Genomic DNA, 27,447 nt, shown 5'->3' on the forward strand with positions numbered 1-27,447 from the left:
TAAAAAGAGTAGTAAGTCTCACTCCACATAAATACAAAGACTTTTATATTATTTTTCATCCTTATAAATATCAATTTGAGGCTATACACTGATTCCATGTAAAAGAACCTTACTTGAAATCTACCATTCAGGACCAGAGAAGGGAGATTTATGAAAACTGGAGTTAATGCTAAAGATGTGAAAAGTTACAGCAGAAATGAAAATACAGTCCCTGAACATTTTGGAATCCATAGTGCCCACTGCTGTGTCACTACACTTCTATTATCACTTATGTATTCTTACTCAGTTCAGGCACAACTATAGACAATTGTGCCTATAAATTTTATTTACACTAACTCATTTATTCTCATTGAAACCTTATGAACTTAGATATTATTATCCTAGTTTACAAAAGGAAGCTTAGAAAGGTTGACTAACTGGCCCATAAAAGTAGGGGACTACTTTTCTCACTCTTATTCCTAAACCTGCTGCAAACCAGTAGAGTTGGTGTCAAGGCTTTTCAAAACTCATGGAAAAAAATTAAGAACTACCAGTATTATAGAAAATATATATAAATAGCTAATATGTACATAACACACCAGAGAACATTGTATCTCATGAAAGTGTGACAAATCACTGTAGCCCAAGATTTAAGAATCTAATTGTCCCATTCATCCTCCACATTGTGGACTGTTGATTCAAATTTTGGGTTGACTTCTCATGTCTCTCTTATGCAAAAATCTGGAATGAAGACTCTAATTAAATATTGAAGAATTGATTTCAGATGAGCAGGTGGCTCAGCTTCAAGCCTTGACTCTTTTACAAATTATTTAATTGACCTTGGAAAATTCACTTAGCCTTGTTGAGCCTCGTATGCTGTCCTGCAAGATTCCGTGAGGTCTAAATGAGATAATGCACATGGAAATACACAAGTTAGTCCTTTGTGATGTGAAGTAAGCATTCACTCAACTGTAGATATCAATCAGTTGTTTCTTTTCAGACTGAATTTCTCAAACCTTCCAAAAACTTAGTTCATTTCTCTCTCATAATGTAATTTGTGCTCATACTTGAGTTGTATAGATCTAATAGTTCAATGTCAGATTTTTAGTGTCCCATATTCTGTAAGACCACAAATGACTATGTTTAAAATTATATAGTGGCTTAAAATTTTTATTCTAATGCTTTATTTCTTAAAATTATGTGTAACTAAGTCACATATACATATGTATGTATTTAAATATTTGCTTATTTTTTTCCTGTAGAGACCAGAACCTAGCAAATTTAATTGACATAAATTCCAATGTGTCTAAGAATAAGAATGAAAGGTAAGACTTATTCTAATTTATGTTTTTCTTATGAATTCTATATGAACCTTCATATATTATGTAACCCTGGAAGATTTTCTGAGAGGTTGAACTGCACTATAATGTTTAAATATAAATACTATCTGAATTAAAAAAAAAAATGTACAGGGTGCTTGGGTTTCCCTTGTGGCTCAGTTTTAAAGAATCTGCCTGCCACTGCAAGAGACTTGGGTTTGATCCCTGGGTTGGGAAGATCCCCTGGAGAAGGATATGGCAACCCAATTCAGTAGTCTTGCCTGGGAAATCTCATGGACAGAGGAACCTGGCAGGCTACAGTCCAGGGGATTGCAAAGAGTCGGATACAACTGAGTGACTAAACAACACCGACAGGGTGCTTAATAGCTAATTCGAAAAAAAGCTAACAAAATGTGAATTCTGCTAGAATTTCTGACTAAGGGCCTGCTGTTCAATGGTTTAGTGTAAAAGGCATGATGGAAATTGAGTGCTCTGCACTTGGGCTGTGAAGATTTATTTTTACTTACTGTTGCTTGGTAGGTTTTCAGTGGTGCAGAAAACACTTTGAGAATCTCTGCATTGGATACCTAGTGCTAAAAGAATGCACAAATTTGTCACAGCCAGGAAACAGGACCTAATTTTGGAATTTCTTTACACCTCAGAGGATCCTGGCTTTAAAACTGTTGTACTTTTTGTTTCTTTTACAAGGAAGGTTAGGATGGAAGCTATGCTTCATTGTTGTTACAGATTGTTTAAATTAGGAAACAGTTTTCAAAGTTTTCTGTGTTTAACTGTTTTTCCCCCACCATGTGGGAGGACCCTAAAAGCAATAGGTTTCTGTTTTTAACCTTCCTAAGGTGCAGCAGCCTTTTCTTTTTAAAAAAATTTTTTTTATTATGTGAATAAGTGATATTGTTGGTATCATGCAGAGAACAGAAAAGTAGAAGAGCTGGCTCACTGCTTCATTTGTTTGGTTTTCCTGTCTGTTAAAGGCTCTTTCCTATACGAGGTACATAGTTTCTTTCTATCCGCTTCATTCCCTAAATCATCTTCTGCTTTCTCTTTCTGTGATCTCAAGCAAGCCTTTGAGAGAAAGAGGGAGGATACATTGTCAAAAAGATCCACCGTTTTGGGAATAGTACTGGGCTTACAATTAACCAATCTCTTTCAAATATTATTTGGAAATGATCAAGATTTTAAAACTGACCATAAATGATGAAGTATCATGAAGGAACTTTTCCCTGAATGTGATTTGAGAGGTGTTTCAGTTTAGGTTGGGCTTGTTCATGAAACAGGGTTTTACTGGAAAGATTAATGCTGCTGCTGCTACTGCTGCTGCTAAGTCTCTTCAGTCGTATCTGACTCTGTGTGACCCCATAGACGGCAGCCCACCAGGCTCCCCGTCCCTGGGATTCTCCAGGCAAGAACACTGGAGTGGGTTGCCATTTCCTTCTCCAATGCATGAAAGTGAAAAGTGAAAGTGAAGTCACTCAGTCGTGTCCAACTCTTCGAGACCCCATGGACTGCAGCCTACCAGGCTCCTCTGTCCATAGGATTTTCCAGGCAAGAGTACTGGAGTGGGTTGCCATTGCCTTCTCCAAGAAAGATTAATGAGGAAATGGAAATTCAAGGGCAGTGACTGCAGCCTGCCAGGCTCCTCTATCCATGGGATTCTCCAGGCAAGAGTACTGGAGTGGGTTGCCATTGCCTTCTCTAAGAAAGATTAATGAGGAAATGGAAATTCAAGAGCAGGGACTGCAGCCTGCCAGGGTCCTCTGTCCATAGGATTCTCCAGGCAAGAATGCTGCAGTGAGTAGCCATCACTCCCCAGGGAATCTGCCCGGCCCAGGGGTGGAACCTGGGGCAGGTATCCTGAATTGGCAGGTGACTTATTTACCACTAGTGCCACCTGGGAAGCACATGGAAAGATTAATGAGGAAATGGAAATTCCAGGGCAGAAACGTTAGACTGGCCAGGCTTCACAGAGGCCTTCCCTGGAAGGTTGCTCATCCTTGGCCAGACGGCATTCCATCAGGAGTCCCCAGACATTAACCCTAGTGCTTTGTCATTATTGTAGCTCAGTCACTTCCTGAGTGTTGGCCTCTGCCTGTTTTTCTCCTCTTCCCTCTACTTATCATCGTCCTTATTCTCTACCAGGGCTTCCCTGGGGCTCAGACAGTAAAGAATCAGCCTGCAATGCAGGAGACCTGGGTTCAATCTGTGGGTCGGGAAGATCCCCGGGAGAAGGAAATGGCTACCTCCAGTATTCTTGCCTGGAGAATTTCATGGACAGAGGAGCCTGGTGGGCTACAGTCCATGGGGTCACTAAGAGTCGAACACAACTGAGCAACTAACATTGCACTTCATTCTGTTTAGAGAATAGAAAGTTTACTTTGACTCTCAAAATGGGTAAAGATGTAACTGAAAGAAAATTGAGAATCAGGGATTAAGAGATTTGATCAGATGCAGAAAATTAGTAAATTAGAGTAGTGTTCTGGTCTCAAGTTCTCTTATTTCTCCAAAATAGAATACTTCTTTGTTTTAATTTTATATTTTACTGAAGTTTAATTGATTTACAATGTTGTGTTAGTTTCAAGTGTACAACAAAGTGATTCAGTTATACATATACATAATATATATTCTTCTTCAGATTCTTTTCCATTATAGATTATCACAATATATTGAGTATAGTTCCCTGTGCTATACAGTGGGTCCTTGTTGTTTACTGATTTTATATATAGTAGTATTCATGTTAATCCCAAACACCTAATTTATCTCTACTCCCCACCACTGCTATCCCCTTTGGTTACCATAAGAATATTTATTTTTATATACTTAAAATCTGTAAGTTTTACAAGAACTCAAAACCTTGATAGTTTTGTGGAAGTAAATCCTAACACATAAAACAATTCAAAATGGTAAGCTCTTAGTAAACTGGCTTTGCTAGTGGCTCAGCAGTAAAGAACTTCCCTGCAATGCAGGAGATGTGAGTTCAGTCCCTTGGTTGGGAAGATTCCCTGGAGACGAGCATGGCAACCAATTCCAGTATTTTTGCCTGGAGAATCCCATGGACAGAGGAGCTTGGTGGGCTATAGTCTATAGGGTCACAAAGACTTGGACAAAACTGAACAACTGAGCACAGCACAGCAGAAGCTCTTAGTAAACTTTTGTTCTTCATGCAAAAGAGATTTATAAAGTTTGCAATGACTTAAGTGTTTATCAGTTGAAATTATTTTCTGCTATTTAAAGTCAAGTTGCCACTCAACCATAAAAAGGAATGAAACTGTGCCATTTGCAAAGACATGAATGTCACACAGAGTGAAGAAAGAGAAAAGCAAATATTATGTATCACTTATATGTGGAATCTAGAAAAATGATACAGATGAACTTATTTGCAGAGCAGAAACAGAGATACAGATGTAGAGAACAAACAAGCGTATGGATACCAAGGGGTGAAGGGGAGGTGGGGTGAATTGAGTGATTGGGATTGACATATATACACTCAGTTCAGTTCAGTTCATTCGCTCAGTCGTGTCTGACTCTTTATGACCCCATGAACTTCAGCACACCAGGCTTCTCTGTCCATCACCAACTCCCAGAGCCTACTCAAACTCATGTCCATTGCATCGGTGATACCATCCAACCATCTCATCGTCTGTTGTCCCCTTCTCCTCCTGCCTTCAATCATTCCCAGCATTCGGATCTTTTCCAATGAGTCAGTTCTTCGCATCAGGTGGCCAAAGTATTGGAGTTTCAGCTTCAACATCAGTCCTTCCAATGAATTTTCAGGGCTGATTTTCTTTAGGATGGATCTGGTTGGAGATCTAGTTGGATCTGCTTGCCACCCAAGGGACTCTCAAGAGTCTTCTCCAACACCACAGTTCAAAAGCATCAATTCTTCAGTGCTCAGCCTTCTTTATAGTCCAACTTTCACGTCCATACATGACTACTGGAAAACCAAAGCTTTGACTAGAGGGACCTTTGTTGGTAAAGTAATGTCTCTGCTTTTTGATATGCTGTCTAGATTGGGCATAACTTTTCTTCCAAGGAGCAAGCATCTTTTAATTTCATGGCTGCAGTTACCATCTGCAGTGATTTTGAAACCCCCCTCCCCCAAATAATGTCTGTCACTGTTTCCATTGTTTTCCCATCTGTTTGTCATGAAGTAATGGAGCCAGATGACATGATCTTAGTTTTCTGAATGTTGAGTTTTAAGCCAACTTTTTCACTCTCCTCCTCTTTCACTTTCATCAAGAGACTCTAGTTCTTCTTCACTTTCTGCCGTAAGTGTGGTGTCATCTGCATATCTGAGGTTATTGATATTTCTCCTGGCAATCCTGATTCCAGCTTGTGCTTCCTCCAGCCCAGCATTTCTATGATGTACTCTGCATATAAGTTAAATAAGCAGGGTGATGATACACAGCCTTGACATACTCCTTTCCCAACTTGGAACCAGTCTGTTGTTTCATATACACTACAATGTGTGAAATGGATGACTAATGAGAAGCCACAGTATAGCAGTGGAGAAAGAAATGGAAATCCACTCTAGTATTCTTGCCTGGAATATCCCCTGGACAGAGGAACCTGGTGGGCTACAGTCCATGGGGTTGCAAAGAGTCAGATATGACTGAGTGATTAAGCACCCTCGCACTGTATAGCTCAGGGAACTGTACTCAGTGCTCTGTGGTGACCTAAATGGGAAGGAAATGCAAAAAAGAGGGAAATATGTACATGTATAGTGGATTCACTTTGCTGTACAGTGGAAACTAACACACATTGTAAAGCAACTCTACCCCAATGAAAATTAATTTAAAAAAAGAAAAAGAAATTGAAGTCAGGTTGCCAAAGTTAAGTCAAATAGGACAATGGAAATCTAAATAAATCTGTTAAACTGAGACTTGTTTTATTTTATGAATGTATTTACTCTGTATAGTAATTGGATATCCACAAATACATATGCAATCTGATTAGTATATTCACAGTTGTAGACCATCACCATTATCACTTTTAGAACATTTTCATCACCTCAGAAAGAAACACCATGCCCATTAGCAGTCATGTATAATTTTCCCCCAGCCCTTAGCTCAGGACAACTACTAGGCTACTTTCTGTCTTTTTCAATTTCTGATTCTGGACATTTCATATAAATGGAATCATAAAATATGTGGTCCTTTGTGACTATTTTCGCGTGGCATAATGCTTTCAAAATTCACCAATGTTGTAACATGTCTCAGTATTTCTTTTTATTGCCAGATTTCACATATTCCATTATGTGAATAGACAGAATTTTATCTATTCATCAGCTGATGCGCTTTTGTGTTGTCTCCACTATCAGATTGTAATTCACTATTATGAACAATGCTGTGATCAGCATTCATATAAAAGTTTTGTGTAGAGTTTTTTCATTTCTCTTGGTAGGGAATATACTTCAGTTCAGTTCAGTTCAGTCGCTCAGTCATGTCCAACTCTGCGACCCCATGAACCACAGCACGCCAGGCCTCCCTGTCCATCACCAACTCCCAGAGCCTACCCAAACTCATGTCCATTGAGTCACCGATGCCATCCAACCACCTCATCCTCTGTCATCCCCTTCTCCTCCCGCCTTCAATCATTCCCAGCATGGGGGTCTTTTCAAATGAGTCAGTTCTTCACATCACGTGGCCAAAGTACTGGAGTTTCAGCTTCAACATCAGTCCTTCCAATAAACATTCAGGACTGATTTCCTCTAGGATGGACTTAGGGAGGGTATATACTTAGGGAGTGGGATTATTGGATCCTGTAGTAACTCCATTTGAGGAACTATCAGTTTTCTTAAGTCAGCAGTACCATTTGATGTTCTCACATCAAAAGTCTGTGTATAAAAGTTTTAGATAGCTAAATTTTCAAGGTAAACTTCCATGGCAGAAAACATTTTCTCAAGTGAAATTCCATTTGGAATTTTGTAAGTTCCAACACAATATTTAGTTTATAGTTTATGAAGCTATTTAATTTAGAGATGAAACTGTGACCATTGATTCTAAATTACAATTCAATTTATTTCAGTGAAGGATAACTTAATAATAAAGCTATCCAGCAAAAAACACTGTAAGCCATAAGCTCTTTTTTATGAACATTATTCAAAGCATCTAAGAGGAATACTTTGGTGGAGAGTTCTCCTTTGCAATGGTTCCCAAATTTTATTTGCATCAGAATCACCTGCTGATCCAGGGACCACACTTTAAAAACCAGCGCTCTTTTGGATAAAATGTCGCACTGCCTCTAAGGCAGTGGTTCTCAACCTTGACTTACATGAGAGACTCACTGGAGAGATTTAAAAGAATCCAAGTGCCCAAGTCAGGTGCCTGCTAAGTTGCCTCAGTGGTGTCTCTTTGCAACACTATGGACTGTAGCCCACCAGGCTCCTCTGTCCATGGGATTCTCCAGGCAAGAATACTGGAGTGGGTTGCCATGCCCTCTTCCAGGGGATCTTCCTGACCCAGGGACTGAACCTGGGTCTCCTGCATTGGCAGTCGAGTTCTTTACCACTAGCGCCACCTGGGAAGCCCCATACTAAACCAATTAAGTCAGAATATCTGATGTGAGACCCAGTAACATTTTTAACTTAATTTTATTTTTTAATTGGTGGAAAATTGCTTTACAATGTTGTGTTGGTTTCTGTCATACAACAAGGTGAATCAGTCACAATTATATATATATATCCTCTCCCTCTTGAACCTCCCTCCCCTCCCCCCATCCCTCTCCTCTAGGTCATCACACAGCACCAGGCTGGGCTCCCTGTGTTATATAGCAACTTCCTACTAGCTATCTAGGTTACACATGATAGTGTATATATGTCTATGCTGCTTTCTCAATTCATCCCACCCTCACCTTTCCCCACTGTGTCCACAAGTCTGTTCTCTACTAGGTTCATCAGTACCATTTTTCTAAATTCCATATATGTATTCCAATACTTGTTTTTCTCTTTCTGACTTACTTCACTCTGTATAACAGGTTCTAGGTTCGTCGACCTCACAACAACTGACTTAAATCCACTTCTTTTTATGGCTGAGTAATATTCCATCACATATATGTACCACATCTTCTTTAACCATTCATCTGTCAATGGACATCTAGGTTGCTTCCATGTCCTGGCTATTGTAAATATTGCTGCAATGAACACTGGGTTACATGTGTCTCTTAAAATTGTGGTTTTCTCAGGGTATATGCCAAGTAGTGGAATTGTTGTGTCATATGATAGATTTTCCCTAGTTTTTTTAAGGAATCTCCATACTCCAGAATGGCTGTATCAGTTTACATTCCCATCAACAGTGCAGGAGGGTTCCCTTTTCTCCATAACCTCTCCAGCATTTATTGTTTGTAGATTTTTGGATGATGGTCATTCTGAACGGTGTGAGGTGATACCTCATTGTAGTTTTGATTTGCATTTCTCTAATAATGAGCAATGTAGAGCATCTTTTCATGTGTTTATTGGACGTTTGTATGCCTTTGAAGAAATGTCCGTTTAGGTTTTCTGCCCATTTTTTGATTGGGTTGTTTGTTTTTCTGATATTGAACTATATGAGCTGCTTATATATTTTGGAGAGAAATCCTTTTTAAAAGCACTTTTAAAAGCACTACAGATTATTTAATTGGTTTCCAAAGAATTGTTTCCCTAACTATTTCTATGATTCTAAATAATTTTAAAAATTAGTGTTACCACTTACTGGCATCAAGATAGAATTTCCTTTCTAAGATCTATTATCATCTCATGAAAAACAAAGAAAGGCTTATCAACTATCACAGACCCTAAGACATGGTGATTATGTGGAAGTAGTATCCTGATTTGGATCTGAAATACTGGTGAAATAGAAATAAGTCTGTAGTTTTGCTAATGACATTGTACCAACGCTAATTATTTAGTTTTGACAAACAGATTGTGGTTGTGTGAGATGTTAGAATTAAGAGAAGCTGGGTGAAGAGTATACTGGAATTCTCTGAACTATCACTGCAATTATTCTATACCTTTAAAATTATCCAAAATAAAAGATTTCTTTTTTAAAAGTGTATTATCCTCCCAAATTACAGGAGGAACAAATCCAAGAAAGAATTTGCTGTCCCACATTCAAAATTTATTTACTAACATCTGATTTTTATTGACAAAGTATTATTATTAGTCTCATTGTAAACACAACTAGGAAATGCTACTTGTATTAGTCTGCTCAGGCTGCCATAACAAAACACCACAAACCAGGTGTTAAAAGACAGAATTTATTTTCCCACTCTTTTGGAGACTAAAATTCTAGATCAAGATACTGTTGAAACCAGAGGAAGGGCACAGGGTACAACCTTAGAAAGAATGACATGGCCACAGGACATGACAAAAACTGGTTAAAACCAACTGGGTCCAAGATGGCTGAAGATTCAACTCCCAGTAGACCTTGAGCCTCATTATATTCTCATTGTAATACATTTGCATATGCTAAATGACACATCCACCAGCGTCATGACAGTTCTGAGGCCAGCCATAAAGGGTCAAAAAGTGGGCAGTGGCCCAGTTCCTAGAAATCTCCACCCCTCCCCCAAATAATTGGAATAATCTTCCCACTCATTAGCCTGTGAAATTACCCAACCCACAAAAACTAACCACACCACATTTGGGGCCTCTCTCTTCTTGCCTTCTGAGATGGCCCACACTCTATATAGTGTGCTTTTCTCTAAATAAATCTACTTCTTATCTATCTCTGAATTCTTTCACGATGTAGCAAGAACATCAAATTCACGAGGAACAATGTCAGAGTTGGTTTCTGATGAGAACTCTCTTCTTGGTTTGCACATGACTGTGTCCGACTATGTCCTCACATGGCCTTTCCTCTGTGTGTCCAAAGAGAGAGAGAGCAAGCTCTAGTACCTCCTCCTCTTCTTATAAGGACACCCTATCCTGTGGGATTAAAGCCCCACCCTTATGAGTTCACCTAACCTTTATTTCCTTTTTATAGGCCCTGTCTCCACATCACATTGGGGTGTAGGGCTTCAATATAAGAATTTTTGGCAGGACACAATTCAATCCTTATCAGAACTGTTTGCAAAGTATTTCCCATCCCTATTACAGGTTTCACAAACTGGTAATGTTTGATTTTACCTTTCTGAGGGCAGTACAAACACATTTCACACTCATTGACAACCTTTGTCCTTTAAAACTATTTGCTGAAATTGGGTTTTGTATTATTTACTATATGATCTGAATATTTCCAAATGGTTCCTAGTTAGGTTTATTGTTCCAAAATGACATATTCTAATGATCACATTTAAGAATCTTCTAATAATATTCATTCAACTTTCTCATTGCCAAGTGTCTTTTGAAACATCTGTCTTAAAACTAGAAGATGGTTTTCCACATGCCAGAGATGATAATATGTGAACAGTTGTTTTTCTCTTCTTTAAAAGCTACCTGGAAATGGAAGGAACAGGCCAGTCAAGAATGATAAATCATGATTAAGATCTAAATTCTCCTCTTGATTTTTTATGTCTTGCCTCTGTCAGAGTTTTCTAACATGTGGAAAGAAAAAGAGCTAAAGCTTTCACTATGCCTATGTTAATTTTCCACTGTTTCATAGGAAAAAGCAAATATGCCTACACTTTGTTGAGCATAGTGACATTTTTAGATTAGCAGAAATCTAGGTCAAAGTTCTTTAGCGATCTTCAAAGTACTGCTTTTCTGTTAAAATGGAAACTGAAATTTCTCAAAGCAACCCCCAGATAATTTTCATTAAATAGATAAACTCCCAGATATGTTGTACATGAAACACCTTCGAAAATGGCACTGGTGCTATGAGAATGTTACTGCAACCAGTTTCATATGGTTCCTGCCCTTGGTTAAACAAGTATTCTGTCCTACTGTTAGATAATGTGACACATGCCTATAGGTTATTCATAATGGTAAGACAGTTGTGTCTGTGGAAGAATAAAATAGTACATGTATTCTATCTGTGTATATGTGCAGAAACCAGGCAAACAGAAACAGCTTTACTGTATGTTTAAAGAAAATGTTGTTTGAACAGAATTTTAATAAAACAAAAATCCTCTAAGTAGCCTTGATTTTAAGTGCCAAATATTTGCATTTGCTTTCTCAGGCAAGATGGCCAGGTCGCTGGATCTACTGAGGCTTTAATCAGCCCGTCCTCTAGAACAGCTGCCTATTCTTGTGAAGCCAGGAAGATGCTCAGGTAGTGTCATCAATTATATAAAAAATGACAGGATCATTATCATTCTGGCTTTTTTTCCTCCTTCTGTTTTTTATTTTAAAGAAAACATCCACATGCAACCTGATCCTTCCTTTGAAATACAGAATTTTTTTATTTTGCTGTTGTTTTTATGCATTTTTTGTGTTTCAATAAAACTTTCTTATTTTAAATTTATTTATTTTTAATTAAAGGATAATGCTTTACTATATTGTGTTGGTTTCTGCTATACATCATTATGAGTCAGCCATAGGTACACATATGTCCCCTCCCTCTTGAACCTCCCTCCCAGCTCCCTCCCCATCCCACCCCTCTAGGTTGTTACAGGGCCCCAGTTTAGGTTTCCTGAGTCATACAGCATTCCCGTTGGATAGCTATTTTATATATGTTAGTCATATGTTTCCATGCTACTCTCTCCATTCGTCCCACCCTCTCCTTCCTCCCCCCTCACCTAAGTCCATAAGTCTGTTCTCTATGTCTGTGTTTCCATTGCTTCCCTGCAAATAAGTTCATCAGTATCATCTTTCTAGATTCTCTATATATATGTGTTAATATATTTGTTTGAAATGCAGAAATTTTTAAATTTTAACCAGTGACTTTAAAAGTAAGTAAGTAAGTGTTAGTCGTTCAGTTGTGCCTGACTCTTTGTGACCCCATGGACTGCAGCCCACCAGGCTCCTCTGTCCATGAGATTTTCCAGGCAAGGATACTGGAGTGGGTTGCCATTTCCTTCTCCAGGGGATCTTCCCAACCGAGGGATCAAAACTGGGTCTTCTGCACTGCAGGCAGATTCTTTACTGACTGAGCTACAAGGGAAGTCCAAAAGAAGCAGTGACTTTATAGGCTTATACAAAGGTGTTGAGTAAACATCTTGGTCATTGGTAAGTTGTCAGTTATGAATAAGTGTAGACTGTGATTTTTCCTTAAAAAGTTTGTAATCTTTTTTAAAAAATATGATGGTGACATTGACATTGACTTCCTTAGGTAGATTCAAAGGTTTCACTAAATCAGATGTTATCATGTTGGTTAATTAAGGTCTACTTTTTGCCTGAGATTTGTGGGGAAAGCAATGGTTTGGAAGTATGAATGAGACATTAGGGTAATAGACACTAAAACATATTACACAAATATTCAAAGTAATCATCATGGTCTACAACAGACTTACTGAGTGACTGATTTTCATAGTAGTATTCTGGAAATAGGCCAAGACAGTAGAAGTTAAGACAAAATGGGAAACATAAATAAATTTTTCAGAAATGGATTAATACCAATTTAACATTTATATTTCAAAGATTATGGTTTAGAAGGCATATATGAGCATTATTTTTTCATTGGATTGGATAATTGCCTTGTTAATTTGATTATCCTATAAACAAACTTTAAACATAAAGTCAAATGGTTTGTATTGCAGCTCCAGTGCTGAAACCAGGCATGCAGGACCAAAGGATACAGTTGTGTACACAAGGACGTACATGGAGAATAGGTACTGGAAATTTATTTGAAGTATTTTGCTTTATATATTTTATAATTTTGAAATAATCTGTGTTTAAGAGGAAATGTCATTTTTTAAAGATATGCTTATTTTTTTCAAATAGCAGACCATTTAAGAGAATACTGAGTTCTAGGTATATATTAAAAATTCTTTATAATCTTTCCATTATCATTAGTAGTAGTGTTAGTCACTCAGTCGTGTCCAACTCTTTGCAACCCCATGGACTGTAGCCTACCATGGTCCTCTATCCATGGGATTCTCCAGACAAGAATACTGGAGTGGGTCACCATTCCCTTCTCCAGAGGATCTTCCCAACTCAGGGATCAAAACCAGGTCTCCTGTGTTGCAGGCAGATTCTTTACTGTCTGAGCTATAGGGAAGTCATATTTTTAAGTAGTTGTCAAATAATCATACAAAGTCATAGGACAGACTAAATAATATTTTAATATAACACATGTATATGTCATAGGATAGTTGTTTGAAAGTAGTCAGATAACATACGTGCCCATAATGAACCTTATAAAATCACACAAGTATTCCTGTGCTAATTTGGAGTCACACTTTAATTGTTTCTATTGTTCACCTCTATTCTGAAACAAGGGGTATAACTTTTTAGTAAATATGCTCAGGCCCAGAAACTCTGCTGCCTGATGTGATGGATGTTGAGGAAAATGTCCACCGAGGTCAGGGACTCACAAGTTATTCAGTTTTTCAGGAGTCTATAAAAAAGAATTAGCCTAATTGTGGCATAGGGTAACAGTGGGGCATTCAAATATAGATAAACTATAGGTTGTATTCGTGTTGATCATCACCCAGTTCAAAGAGACCAGAGAGCAGTGTGCGGGGTAGGGTTGGAGCTGCCATAAATTCAAGGTGTGTCAGAATTTGAGCAACCTTCCCCCTCAAAAGGATTTTTCAAACCCAAGAATAAGTTTCCTTGTGAAATGCAACCTCAGTCTTGATTTTCCTGTTTAATCCAATTCTCCCTAAAATCGACAGTGATTTAGAATCAAATCTGAGTTTGTCATTTACTGACCACGTGGCCTCAGCAAAGCCACTTGGCTTCAATTTCCTGTCTCAATTCAAGTCTCAATTTTCTGACCCATAAAATGGGAATGACTATATATGTGTCATGCATCAATATGCACAAACTCACTTAGCACTGTGGGCTCTGTGTTCCATAAAGCAGTTTCTCTTTCTGACAGCAACTGCCTGCAGGTTGTTTGGAGGGAGAGAGAAATTTCTCATTAAAAAATCCCAGGTGAGGCATGTGGAGTTACCCCTCACTGTATGAAATAATAGGAACACATTGCTTCTGGTCCTCATATGTTCCCAGGTAGCATACATACTGGGGAGGCAATTCCAGGCAGCCAGCCGGGTAGTGCAATGCACTCCTCATTTGTCTCCAGGAGCAAATGACATTTACGAACTGGAGCGGAAAGGGAACAAAGAGGACTTTCGAAAGTTACAATATTTTTTGCTTCATTTTAAACAATTCTTGGATGTTTTCATGTAAAAATAAAAGCTTCCAAAGTTTCCCTTAAAAGTTCAAAAGTATTTCTCTATGTGAATGACGTCTGTCTGTATTTGCTCGCACGGAGTATAGTCATGCTTTGTGTATATTCTTTATGTTAGAACAATAGAGAGCTTTCTTTTAGTAAAAATAAAGGAGGTGCAAGTACAAATTTCATGAAAAACAATAACTACTTTTCCTGCTTACACTTGTGCTTGCGATCTCCTTGCCCCATTCTTTATTTTGGTGGATATGTCGACTTATGTCACCTTGGAGGTAACTTGCATATCAGTACTTCTCCAGGTTAAAAAAAAAAAGGGTTAGTACATTGTCCTGACATATAACATCACAAAGAATAACAATAGTGAGTGTGTGTGTGTGTGTGCACGCACGCGCTTCCTTGCCTACATAGGGGCATTAATATATATCAATACTTCAACACCAGGGAAATAGCCCAGTTCTCACATGTCCATGTGTGCTTGTTTCTAGCAAATCACCAAAGGGTGGCTATCAGGAGACTGTCTCTGGAAAATACATACAAACTGTTTATTCGACTTCAGATAGGTGAGTATATCTGTACTTCCATACATACAAGTATATATATATACCCATATCCACACATATACTAATAAATATATGTATTCTTGGGCTTCCCTGGTGGCTCAGATGGTAAAGAATCTGCCTGCTCATGCAGGAAATCCAGGTTCGATCCCTGAGTCAGGAAGATCCCTTGGAGGAGGGCATGGTAACCCACTCGAGAATTTTTGCCTGGAGAAATCCATGGACTGAGGAGCCTGGTGGGATATATATATATGTGCACATTTCAGTTCAGTTCAGTCGCTCAGTCGTGCCCGACTCTTTGCGACCCCATGAATTGCAGCACGCCGGGCCTCCCTGTCCATCACCAACTCCTGGAGTTTACCTAAATTCATGTCCATCGAATCGATGATGCCATCCAACCATCTCATCCTCTGTCATCCCCTTCTCCTCCTGTCCCCAATCCTTCCCAGCATTAGGGTCTTTTCCAATGAGTCAACTCTTCACATGAGGTGGCCAAAGTATTGGAGTTTCAGCTTCAACATCAGTCCTTCCAATGAACACCCAGGACTGATCTCCTTTAGGATGGACTGGTTGGATCTTCTTGCAGTACATTTACTTTTATAAATAATATGTTTTTATTAAATATGTGTATATGTACTTACTTATATATTTAATATATTTTTAGAACATATACTAAAGTATTACAAGTATATATATATATACTATATATATACACTAAAGTGTTACAAGTATTTTATATATATACTATATATACTAAAGTATTACAAGTATTTATATATATATATATATATATATATATATATATATAGCATTCTTATTGTCCATTGAACTTGGAGATGACCCTCCTGAGAGTGATTGTTTTACTGCTGATTGTATGAGTGGAAGGAAGTACAACCACCTCTGCATCCAGGAGTTTGTTCCATGGCTTCCTGGCTGTTGTTCTTTGATTTTGATGTACTTTGTTCCAGTAGAGCTTTCTGTGTTTTACAGCTACCTCCCAGGTGAGTGTCTCTGCTGTAGGTGATCCCTGGGGTCCCCATTGCCACCACATTATTAGCCTCTAGGCTTCACTGCATTCCTAGATCGTGCCCTCAGCCCTGTCTCCTTGTGGTCTTCTAGAGCCAGCTCACCTTACAGACAGCTGCGTGGATGCACTGCTGTGACCCACTCCAAGCATGGGCTCAGTGCCCAGAAGGGAGGGTTAGAGTGAGCATCAATTTAGTGCCAGTAAACTGACCCCAGACTTTTGCTCTTGATTACTCTCTTTTAGCATGTAATGCTCAGTGGGGCAAATAGGTGACACTCATGTGACACAAGTCTGCAGACTTCCAGCAGAGAAAATGAAAATAAATAATTCATGTTGCAACTCAACCACTGGAAACCAGCTGTAATGCAAATGTCCGATATTCTGTTGATGATGTTTCTCTATTGCTGGTGCTGAAATAAGGCTCACTGAGAGTCAGGACATATGTTTATGCACAGCCTCAGCTTGGAACACAGTCCTTGGCACCTCATAGATACTCAATAAATGACTCCAGAAAGAAAAAAAAAAAACACCTATGTCCCATTTGCTGAGGGAAACATAGATGAACCAGGCATAAAAATTATATCCTCTTTTGGTCACTTTTGTGAGATCTTGTATTACCAAGGGTCTTCTGAGTGTCTTGCCTTTAAGTCATAGCTCTCTGATGTGACTACCTGAGCACCACAAATACTGTCTAGATAAGCAAAAAAAAAAAAAAACAGAACTAGGTTTTTCAAAATATTCTGAAAAGATCTTTGACTAACAGTATAATCTTAGTAAGGACATCAGCAACTTCAGAGTTTGGTGGGCTCATACTGTTATGGTTAGCTTAAGAGAAGGAAAACTTCCTTCACTGAAGTATTGCTCTTTGTATGAAGAATTTCACTCCTGTTCCCCAAGTGGTACTTGAAATTTTTTCAGTCACCAAAGCAAAAGTCAATTCTCCATTAAAGCCAGTCAGTCAGGTAACATTTTTTGTTGATTATTGTGAGAAATTAGCTGTTTCCCCACAGTTCTTATCTAATCACATCAATCTCATTTAAAGTCAAGGCATTAATGCAGTCATAAAAAAGAACAAAATAATGCCATCTGCAGCAACATGGATGGACCTATAGATTATCAACTGAGTGAAGTAAGTCAGACACAGACAAATATATGGTGTCTCTCATATGTGGAATCAGAAAGGGTACAAACAAACTTATCCACAAAATAGAGATAGAGTCACAGATGTAGAAAACAAATTTATAGTTACCAAGGGGTAGGGGAGGGAAGGGATAAATTGGGAGATTGGGACTGACATATATATACTGCTGCTGCTAAGTCACTTCAGTCGTGTCCGACTCTGTGGCTCCTCCGTCCATGGGATTTTCCAGGCAAGACTACTATATGTATACTATATTTAAAATAAGGGATTCCCAGGTGGCTCAGCGGTAAAAATATCTGCCTGCCTACGCAAGCGATACAGGAGACATGGCTTTGATCTCTGAGTCAAGAAGATCCCCTGGAGAATGAAATGGCAACCCACTTCAGTATTCTTGTGGAAAAATCCCATGGACAGATGAGCCTGGCGGGCTACAGTCCATGGGGTCACAAAGAGTCAGATACAACTGAGCCACTGGAGCATGCACACACATTAAATTATTAGGGTATGAAAATTTATGACTAAGAGGCCCAGTACTAGGACAAACACTAAATTTAGTATGTTTTCTGCCTAATTGTACCCAAGAACTAAACATTGCTTCAATTTATGATCACAATTTAAATTATTAATAAATTAGAGTTTTAAGTCATGTTATATGTACTTCAGTCACTCTAAGTGGTTTCAAATCATTTTCTGCATATTAAGTGTATAATAATGATTGTACTGGAAACTGCATTAAAAGTGCTGTGGTCTAAGCTCACACACACACACTAAAGTGGCCAGTGCCACTTTATAGGATAAAGACCAAATTCCTCTGCTCAGGATTTATGGGCCTTCAGAACCTTGTCCTGCTGAATAGTGACGAAAGTTCAACGACTCCAGCCACCCTCATCGTGTCTCACATTGGCATGTCCTGTTCACTCTGCTTAGAACCCTTCCATCACACCCCTCCCCTCCTCACCTTGAGAGCTCCTTCACCTTCAAGCTTTAACTCACCTGGCACTTACGCTGATAAGCCTTTCCTACTTCACCCCAGAGATTAGTTGTTCATCTGGCTGTGCTCTCCTAACTCTTCACACGTCTGTAATACATGGTAATTATCCAGTCACCTGGCCACCCCAGTGGAAAGAAAGCTTCTCCCTGAAGGAGACCTTCTCGCTCTTCTTTATATTCCCAGCTCCTCTCTCAGTGTCTCTGGAATGCAAGGATGCTAGAGAGCGCCTGCTTTCTACTCTTGAAGAGCTTACAGTCTAGCATGGGAAATTTAAGCATGTGTGTACATACGTATGGGCTTCCCCAGTGACTCAGTCAGTAAGGAATCTGCCTGCAGTGTGGGAGACCAGGGTTCAATTCCTGCCTCAGGAAGATCCCCCAGAGAAGGGAATGGCTACCCACTCCAAGATTCTTGTCTGGAGAATTCTGTGGAGAGAGGAGTTTCTCTTACCCCCTCCTCCTGTCTACTTTCCCTCCTCTCTGCTTTGAGTCCTGGTCCTGATGATAGGATTGATCGTGGTTTCTGGGCGTGACCAGTTCCTTATCATCTAGTGAGCCCAGTCAACGGGCAGGTCCAGAGGCAGCACGGGGCTCTGTGGCCACTCTGCCTTCGTTCACATCCTGCCTCTGTCACTCACTGGCTGCATGACTTACCCTTCTATGCCTCAGCTTCCTCTTGTGTACAATAATGATAAAAAATAAGAGTTACCTGCTTCTCAGAGATGTTATGGAGAATAGACAGGTTTATATAAGCAAAGTGCATGGAAAATGCGCTGCATGTGTTAAGCATTTTAGCACTGTAAGTATTAGCTATTTTATTTCACTACCCCAGTACTTTGGAAATTTCAGGCTTTTATGCTAACACCCTGAGACTAGTAAACTCTGCCCAAGGTGCTATTTAAGACTATCTAAGACCTTCCAAAAGGATAAGAATCACATAGTTATTGGCCCTTTCTTAAGGCTCCGATGTGACTCAAGGGCTTTAGAACTTGCTGATCATTTATTTATTATTGAACATTATTTTTCCAAAGTAAATAGCAAAGAATTTTTGTCACTAAAGTCACCCTAATATTCTGAGTCTTGCAATGATACCAAGAGAATCATCAAGGGAGAATTTGGTGATTCTGGACCCTATAGTCCAGGGTATCCATCATTTGTGAATTTACCAACATTTTCTTGAATGGATTTCTATTTTTGTACTACTGAATGTTTGAGAGTTAAATTTTTATATTAATCTTCAACATAATTTTTCTATGATATATGTACATTAATAATTTAAAACCCTCTTCTAGCTTCAAGGGGGTACTTATGACCTAGTTCAATTAGGAAACTGAACATCTTTATCCTGCCCAGATGCACTTTTGATCGCTAATGAATTAATAATTTGAAACTGTCTTTTATGTTAATTCTTTGATATCATTCTGAAATAACTAGAAGAATCCAGTCTATTAGTAGGATAAGTAAGTCCTCAACTTTCCTTGATTTTTACACAATTTACTAAAGTATCAATAAAATTAACATGTTATTTCCATATGACTTTATGGGGAATACATCTGTCTTTTGCATGATGACAAATTTATTTTTAACTGCTTACATCTCTATAGGTCTGTCATTGAGAGAGACATGTGCACTTACTGTCGAAAGCCCCTGGGCACAGAAACCAAGATGATTTTAGATGAATTACAAATTTGCTGCCATTCGACTTGCTTCAAGGTATGGCTATGTTTCTTGCATTTAATTCTCATACAAAATTGCATAATGACTAGAATAAAAATAATTATCTAATGGAATATATGAGATGAAGTTAAAACTTTCAGAAACACTGTCATGCACATTAATAATGCACTGTTTAAATATTTCTCCGAGTTCTCAGCCTGAGACTCCAAGGTTTATAATTACTCTCTTGACTTTAGGCTTAGAGTTGATTACTGACACGTTGATAACTCTTATTGTACAGATTTAAATCTATAAAAAGATAAATACTTGTTCTCTTTAGAAAAGTTTTTGCAGCATTTTCATAAATCATATGTTGCATTAAACATATAATGAAATCCAAAAAGGGAAAGAAATTTTTGAGAAGAAATTTACTGGCTTCTTACATCATAAAATTAGGATTATGGGCTTAACAATAGTTAAAGCTCAGTCTGCCTTTGAGAGCATGATTAATTATAATTAAATATGGCTTAGTAGAATAATAATAATAAAGTGTACATAGTAGAATGCTTCACAATTTGTGCCTTCATGTGGCATTTCTTTTACTTTTCACAAAAGTATTAGGTAGATCAACAATATAGATTTTGGTATAACGAGGTGAGCACTTAACTAGGAACCTGAAGACCTGAGTTTGAGTTCTAACTGACACTAATTGTGGCCATGTGACTTTGGACAATCACCTAAATTAGCTTAGCCTAATTTTCTTCATCTGTAAAACGACATAAGCTGATTAGACCAGTGGTTTTCAACCCTGGATGAACGTTATAATCGTCCAGGGAGATGATGAGAAAAATAAAATGCTTAGGACCAGCCCCAGTTACATCATGAATCTTAGAGATGATTTCTGGGCATTGATGTTTTTAAAGCCTTCTTAGATAGATCTAACAGGCAGCCACTTTGAGAACCACAGCCTGAATCTATGGGTCCTTTCTAGTGCTGATAGATTCTATGATTGATGCAAATTATCTGATTCAGTCAAGTAGATGTAATATTAGGCTGGCCAAAAGAGTCCGTTTGGGTTTTCCAATAAGATGTTATGAACTTTTTGGCCAGCCCAATACTTTGACGCTTGATTGCTTCTTTCAGTTAGCTTCAGGCAATGACATAAAGTAATAAAAAATTCAATGCCTCATTTTGAGGCAACAAAATCCAAATTTATGCCATCATGTATAGAATTATATATAAAGTATGACATGAAAATTTCATAATTATTTCATTATAAGACAGTAAAATTTCCTTTAAGTTATTCAAATTTACTCAGTGGAACAAAAATTAGTCTACAGCTCTTTATTTAAAATTTTTATGCACAAAACTTTTTAAAGAAGAAAATTCTCCTGATTATTGCCTTTGGTCAACAGGAATAATTTCCATTTGTTATATTTTAGATGATTTATTTCCATTGTCAATTTAATTATAAAACACTGCTGAGAATAAAAATACCCCCCTCACTCCTAAGAAAAGACAGATTACTCTATAGCCATAATTATAGAGAATTACCTGACCTATCTTAAACATGTCTAACTGATCTATGACAATTTGCGTCAATGAACTTGAAAGCCAGCCAGTTGGCAGTAGACTTGCTCCAGTGAGCACAGGTTTAAGGTAGATGTCAAGCCTTTCTTGCCTCTTTAACCAGCATAACTTGAAACAAATTTCCTCTAAATTGTGTCTGGAGTCAGAAGTTTGTTTTGCTCAATGACGCTGTATCTGAACAGCATAGCTCTCCAGTAGTAAGCAAACAATAAATACACTTAGTGTTCTTATTTGCAATATCCAACAGTGATCTTGTCTTTGGCATAACAATATTTATCTACTCTATTGTGAGTTAGGTAGAAACTTCAGTAGTAGGTATGCCCTGAAATGTACACCTCCATACCAGAGGGATTTATGAGAGAATTTGTTTGGAAAGTTTGGTGTGTGGATCAGACAAGTATACTCTTACTTTCCCTCACAGTTCTCTTGAAGCTTCATCAGAGTGTTGCTATGAAGGATGATACTGAATAAAGTAAAAGGTTCTTTTTTTAATCATGTTAACCAAGAATCTAAACTTCATATCTAATGTAAACTTTATACATACCTTTCCTTTAGTGTGAAATATGCAAACAACCTTTGGAAAACCTACAAGCGGGTGACAGCATTTGGATTTATAGACAGACAATACATTGTGAACCTTGCTACTCTAAAGTTGTAGGTAAGTGTTGAGCTCTGTGAGAAATTATCACTAACATTAACAAAGTTTAGATATTGTTGAAAGATTTCAAAAATGGAAAGTATGTTATTAATTATATTAAAAATTCAGCTGCAGATACAATGGTAGCGTTTCATTTATGGTATAAAATCAGTCAAAATTTATGTTTTCTTCTGATATCAGACCAGACATAGATACGAATAAGCATAGGTCATTAACTGTAGGAAATTTTCCATTTTTTGCAAACAAAAATATATCTTCTTTGCTCAGATCATTGTTAGAATTAAAGTGCATTTCAAATGGAAAATTTAAAGTTAATGGTGTACAATTATATATTAAATATAGCATCTAATCATTTTTTTCAGCTTAAGATCAATGTTACTATAATTTGGGCACTTAATTATCATAAATTATGTGAGAAGAAACAGTAAGGGCCTGAATTTTTAACTCATATTTTCAATAAGCTTAGCATGAAAGTTGTAAAAGTTGATTTAAAAGATGTGCACAGTAGCAATATGAAAGTCTATGAAGCTTGATTAGTTTTTAAAGCCAGTATCACCATTTTATTTTTACTTCAATAGTGAGTAGATGGAATAAGCAGGATAAATAATGGGGAGCTGGTCAACAACACTATGTAAAGGAAAAGTCTCCTGCTGGTGGCGAATGGAAAAGGAACATCTGCGGTTGTTACATGGGATCCAAAATAGGAAATTTAATGACAAATGTGTGATATTAATGAGGTGCTTGGAGGCTACATCTGGAAAATGCTCTGAAAAATATTCAGAAACCCACGTTCCATCGGGCTGCAGAGTCGATGACAAGAACAAATCTAATTATATTCATACTGGGCTTTCTATTTTCTGCTTTCCCCAGCCATTTTCACATTCCTTTTTCTTCCTATTGAGCAGCCTTATCAGGATCCAGGGTTACATCAGGGGGCCTTGATGTGCATGGTGGCAGCTCTAAAACTTTCAGTCCCAAGAGTCCATGAAATGGTTTAGGAGATGTGGTTACCAAAACACTCAGATGTCTTTGTGTCTTCTTCCCTGTCTATGTGCATTTTTATAGTACATATAAGTTATCAAGACATGATTCTCAAACATGTCGTAAATATGAATATGGGGCATCAGTGCTTCATATTCACAGTATGACCAAAAGCCTTGCCACAGTGATGAATGCAGTAGGTGGTAAAAGTAAACTGTTTAGTCCACTCCCACCCCCACTGATGAATAATTATTTTTAAAACTTTACTTATAAGCTTATTTTTGTACTGAATTTGTATATATAACTTATTTCCTTTACATTTTTCAGCCAAGTGGATTCAGTAATTCTGGCACATGAAAATCAAGAGGAAAGGATTCATCAAGGAATTAAAATTTGTATTATAAGAACATGTAATCTAAAAAAGTTTTTACACAAGTGACTGACTCTTTGTATAACAATTCTGCTATTGCATAAATAATATAATTGCTTATACTAAGGTCGCATACATAAAGGGAACCATCTGGTATCTGGTTAGATTTAGAGATAAAAAATTCAAGTGGTCTAGTTACCAACATCAAAGGAAGGATGTTTCTGATGGCGGTGAGCATTGTCAGCCTTGACCAGGTCCACCTCTGCTCAGTATTAGGCTGTGCATCACGGTTTCCATTAGAGACCAGGATTCCCAATTTCTCATCTTTGTTTCCCTAGGGATTTGGATTTACAGATGTTACTGACATCTTGACAAAACTGTCAAGGAAGCAAGATATGTACATTTCTTATGTGCAAAAGAAATGTTGATAGAAATTTTGGCAGAAAGATAAAGTCTGGCAGAAAGGTGTTATTGTGTAAAGATGTATGGACCTCAGAAAATCACTTAAACTATTCAGATTTTGGTGCTATTATCTGTAACATGAGGGAAAATGGAGAAAATGATTTCTGAGGTCACTTTCTGCTCCCAAACTCTCAGATTCTAAAGCAAGTTTTTGTTTTATCTTTAGAATCATACCTGAATCTGTGTTTGTTAAGCATGTGGAACTAGATGGGATATCTAAACAATTTAATGTTGATGTTATCCTTTAGTTGATTACAGATGTCAGTTTTATAGAACATGTTTTATAAATACAAAGGCATGCATTTATTGGTAATGGGTAAAAATCATATGGCATGTATAGTTTACATATTATAATTTGTTATGCTTTCTTTTCAAAATCTGGATTTGTAAATGATCTATGAGAAATAATGGTAATGGACTACAAAGACATGTTCTTTAGCATGCTATACCTATTCCTACTACATAGCACTTTATATTTACAGATGGCTTATAAAAATAAAATGAACTCTCAGTTACCCAGAATCTTCTTGTGCGGCATCTATAAATATTACTCAATGACATTGATATTGTCAATTATGGTGATCATAATTTATCATATTCTGTGCTGTGCTACTTAATTTTTTGTCTGCTTAAACCATAACATTTATTTTTAAAGAGCTTTTTCTTAAGGAATTGAAAAGTCGTAATCTTGTGTGGAATTATTATTATTAAAATTGAGACATTGCACTTATAAACTATTTTAATATGCATATAGGAACTGCTTCTCAAAGGAAAGCATATGGAACATTGGAAGAGGGTGAGATTCTAAGGGAGTTTAAAGCAGTTATAAAAAACTGACAAACTAAGGAGACCAAAAAGATAATCATGTATTTTCTAACTGGTGCTAAATGTAAAGAATGATTCTTCCCTGTAATGATTTCAAGCATCTGTTCCTCTTAGACACTGGTCCACAAAGTGTTAAACACTAAATGCTTATCAAAACACAGCAATGTGTAATCATTGTCCTATGGAGAGGAAGCCAGAAAAAACAATTAATAATAATTTGATATTCATTAATTCATGCTTGATGAGAAGTGGTGGTAATTGAGCCATATGTTTTATTGTTCTCTTATTACATGCTATCAGAGTGGATCAAAAGAAATAATTTTCTTAGAGTTGAAATTCGTGGCAGGAAAGGATGAGTAGAATAGTAGCCCACTCTTTTATAGAAAGTGTATTAACATCTCAATGCCTTTGTAGTAATTAAAAATCATTTGAATATCATTTTTAAAGGACTCTACTGTTGAATGCTTCACTTCAAAAAAAAAACCTAAAAGGGGCATAATTCTCACTTTTTTGTAGCTGTTTAATGGACCCTTTCTTCTACAATAATGTATTAAATTAAACCAAAAGCTGTTGTAAAAATAGAGTAGATACAGAGTGAAGAGAAAAGGGCTTCTGATTTTACCAAGTCCACTTCATTATGTCTGGGATTATTTGCACCATAGGAATGACAGATTTCTAAAACAATTTGTAAGATCTCATTTTTATTTGCAGCGAATTATGTTATAATTGGCATATTTTTCCTGGACACAAATGCCTGCATCTCAGAATACCAGGTCCTGGATTCTATTACTAATTAAAAGATGTCTCTAAAAAATAATTAATTGCTCCACTATGACAGTGTTCTGAAAAACAACATAAAATTTATCTAGTAATCTTGGAGATAGAATCTGTTAATATCTTTTTTTTCTTTTACTAAGGCCAAGAAATAAAAATTTATTCAAGAAGTAATCTGTGCATCCCTAATTATTTGATTGCAATCACTCCTATAATTAAATATGAGTGATGAGATGGTCCAGTTCTCACAACTGGGGCACTCTCTGACTTGTTTACTATGATAGAAAATCATGAGCATTTGGAACATTTTCCAACTCAGCTTGATTCAGAGCTCTACCAAAACAAGTGACTGGTCTACACTGAGGCAAACTAACAATGTTAATGTTATTTTTTGTTGTTGTAGTCGTTAATACTGAATATACTGGTTATTTGGTATAATGTAAATAAATTATTTTTAGTATTCTACCTATTTCATAGCATTCAACAGTTCCCAGAGACACTTGTTGTTCAGTCGCTAAGTCATTTCCGACTCGTTGCAACCCCCTGGACTGCAACACATCAGGCTTCCCTGTCCATCACCAACTCCCAGAACTTGCTTAAATTTATGTCCACTGAGTCGGTGATGCCATCCAACCATCTTATCCTCTGTCACCCCCTTCTTCTCCTGCCCTCAATCTTTCCCAGCATCAGAGTCTTTTCTAATGAGTTGGCTCTTCACATCAGGTGGCCAAAGTATTGGAGCTTCAGCTTCAGCATCAGTCTTTCCAATGAATATTCAAGGTTTCCTTTAGAATTGATTGGCTTGATCTCCTTGCTGTCCAAGGGACTCTCAAGAGTCTTTTCCAGCACCTCAGTTCTAAAGAATCACTTCTTTGGCACTCAGCTTTCTTTATGGTCCAACTCTCACGTCCATATATGACTACTGGAAAACCCGTAGCTTTGACTAGACAGACCTTTATCAGCAAAGTGTTGTCTCTGCTTTTGAATATGCTGTCTAGGTTTGTCATAGCTTTTTTCCCAAGAAGCAAGTGTCTTTTAACTTCATGGCTGCAGTCACTGTCCGCAGTGATTTTGGAGACCAAGAAAATAAAATCTGCCACTGTATTCCATTTTTCCCCGGTCTATTTGCTATGAAGTGATGGGACCAGATGGCATGATCTTAGTTTTTTGAATGTTGAGTTTTAAGTCAGTTTTTTCACTCATATATACCTGTATTAACTTGCATTGGCCATTTCCCTCATGAGTCTATTTCCTGCTACTTAAAGTGTGAGATTTAAAACATTGGTTTGCTGTTGTACCCACCAGCCCAAACACTGCATGATCTATAAATCTATGCTTACCCCCTTCTCAGATACCTCTTTCATTAGATACCTAAGAGTTGTCAAATATTTTGTATGTGCTACAGAATTGCTTGTTGACTTTGTCACAACACAACTGTTGGGCAACATTCTGATTTGCGTTTACTGGATCTTTTTGTCCTGCCCTTTGAGACGTATGGCTTCTGATATATTATTGAAATGTTCAGATGCCTCTTGAGTTAGGTAATTGTCTCAATTTTGTCACTAAAATAGAGGAAACTGATCGTCAGCATCACTTAACAAATACCACCTGGGAAAGATCTTCTAACTTCATTGTCTTTGAAACATTCTTCTCATTCATACATGAAAATCCAATCATTCTAGAGTCTGTAGGAAAAAATGCATGGATTATAATCTACTGTCACTCACTCACTCATTCATTCATTTGTTCTATTTTCCAATAACTTAAAAATCTTCATTTAGAATCTGTGTTCCATATCCCCGTGGTAACCAAAATAGCCAAGACTCCTGCCCTCATGGAGCCTAACTTCTAAAGAAAGGTTGGAGGAGCAATTTGAAAGACAAAATGTAAAT

At 37.5% G+C, this 27,447-nt stretch overlaps 1 protein-coding gene across 18 annotated transcripts in view; it reads left to right on the plus strand.

Moving 5' to 3' along the window:
* Nucleotides 1-25,219, plus strand: part of SCEL (sciellin) — a 344,029-nt gene extending 318,810 nt beyond the window's left edge. For 9 of the 18 annotated variants that reach the window (XM_081550024.1, XM_081550028.1, XM_081550032.1 and 6 more), the window contains 7 exons: nt 1,242-1,304; nt 11,408-11,500; nt 12,927-12,998; nt 15,010-15,084; nt 19,844-19,952; nt 22,041-22,143; nt 23,452-25,219. In XM_081550024.1, coding sequence (XP_081406150.1) covers nt 1,242-1,304; nt 11,408-11,500; nt 12,927-12,998; nt 15,010-15,084; nt 19,844-19,952; nt 22,041-22,143; nt 23,452-23,468 — 532 coding nt within the window. In that variant the 3' untranslated portion in view covers nt 23,469-25,219. The remainder of the gene's footprint in view (nt 1-1,241; nt 1,305-11,407; nt 11,501-12,926; nt 12,999-15,009; nt 15,085-19,843; nt 19,953-22,040; nt 22,144-23,451) is intronic. The other 9 variants (XM_081550041.1, XM_081550043.1, XM_081550039.1 and 6 more) reach the window with 2 other exon arrangements.
* The last annotated feature ends 2,228 nt before the right edge of the window (nt 25,220-27,447 follow it).

Source organism: Giraffa tippelskirchi, chromosome 12, assembly GCF_054371585.1.
Source record: "Giraffa tippelskirchi isolate mGirTip1 chromosome 12, T2T-mGirTip1v1.2.pri, whole genome shotgun sequence".
Classification (NCBI taxonomy): domain Eukaryota; kingdom Metazoa; phylum Chordata; class Mammalia; order Artiodactyla; family Giraffidae; genus Giraffa; species Giraffa tippelskirchi.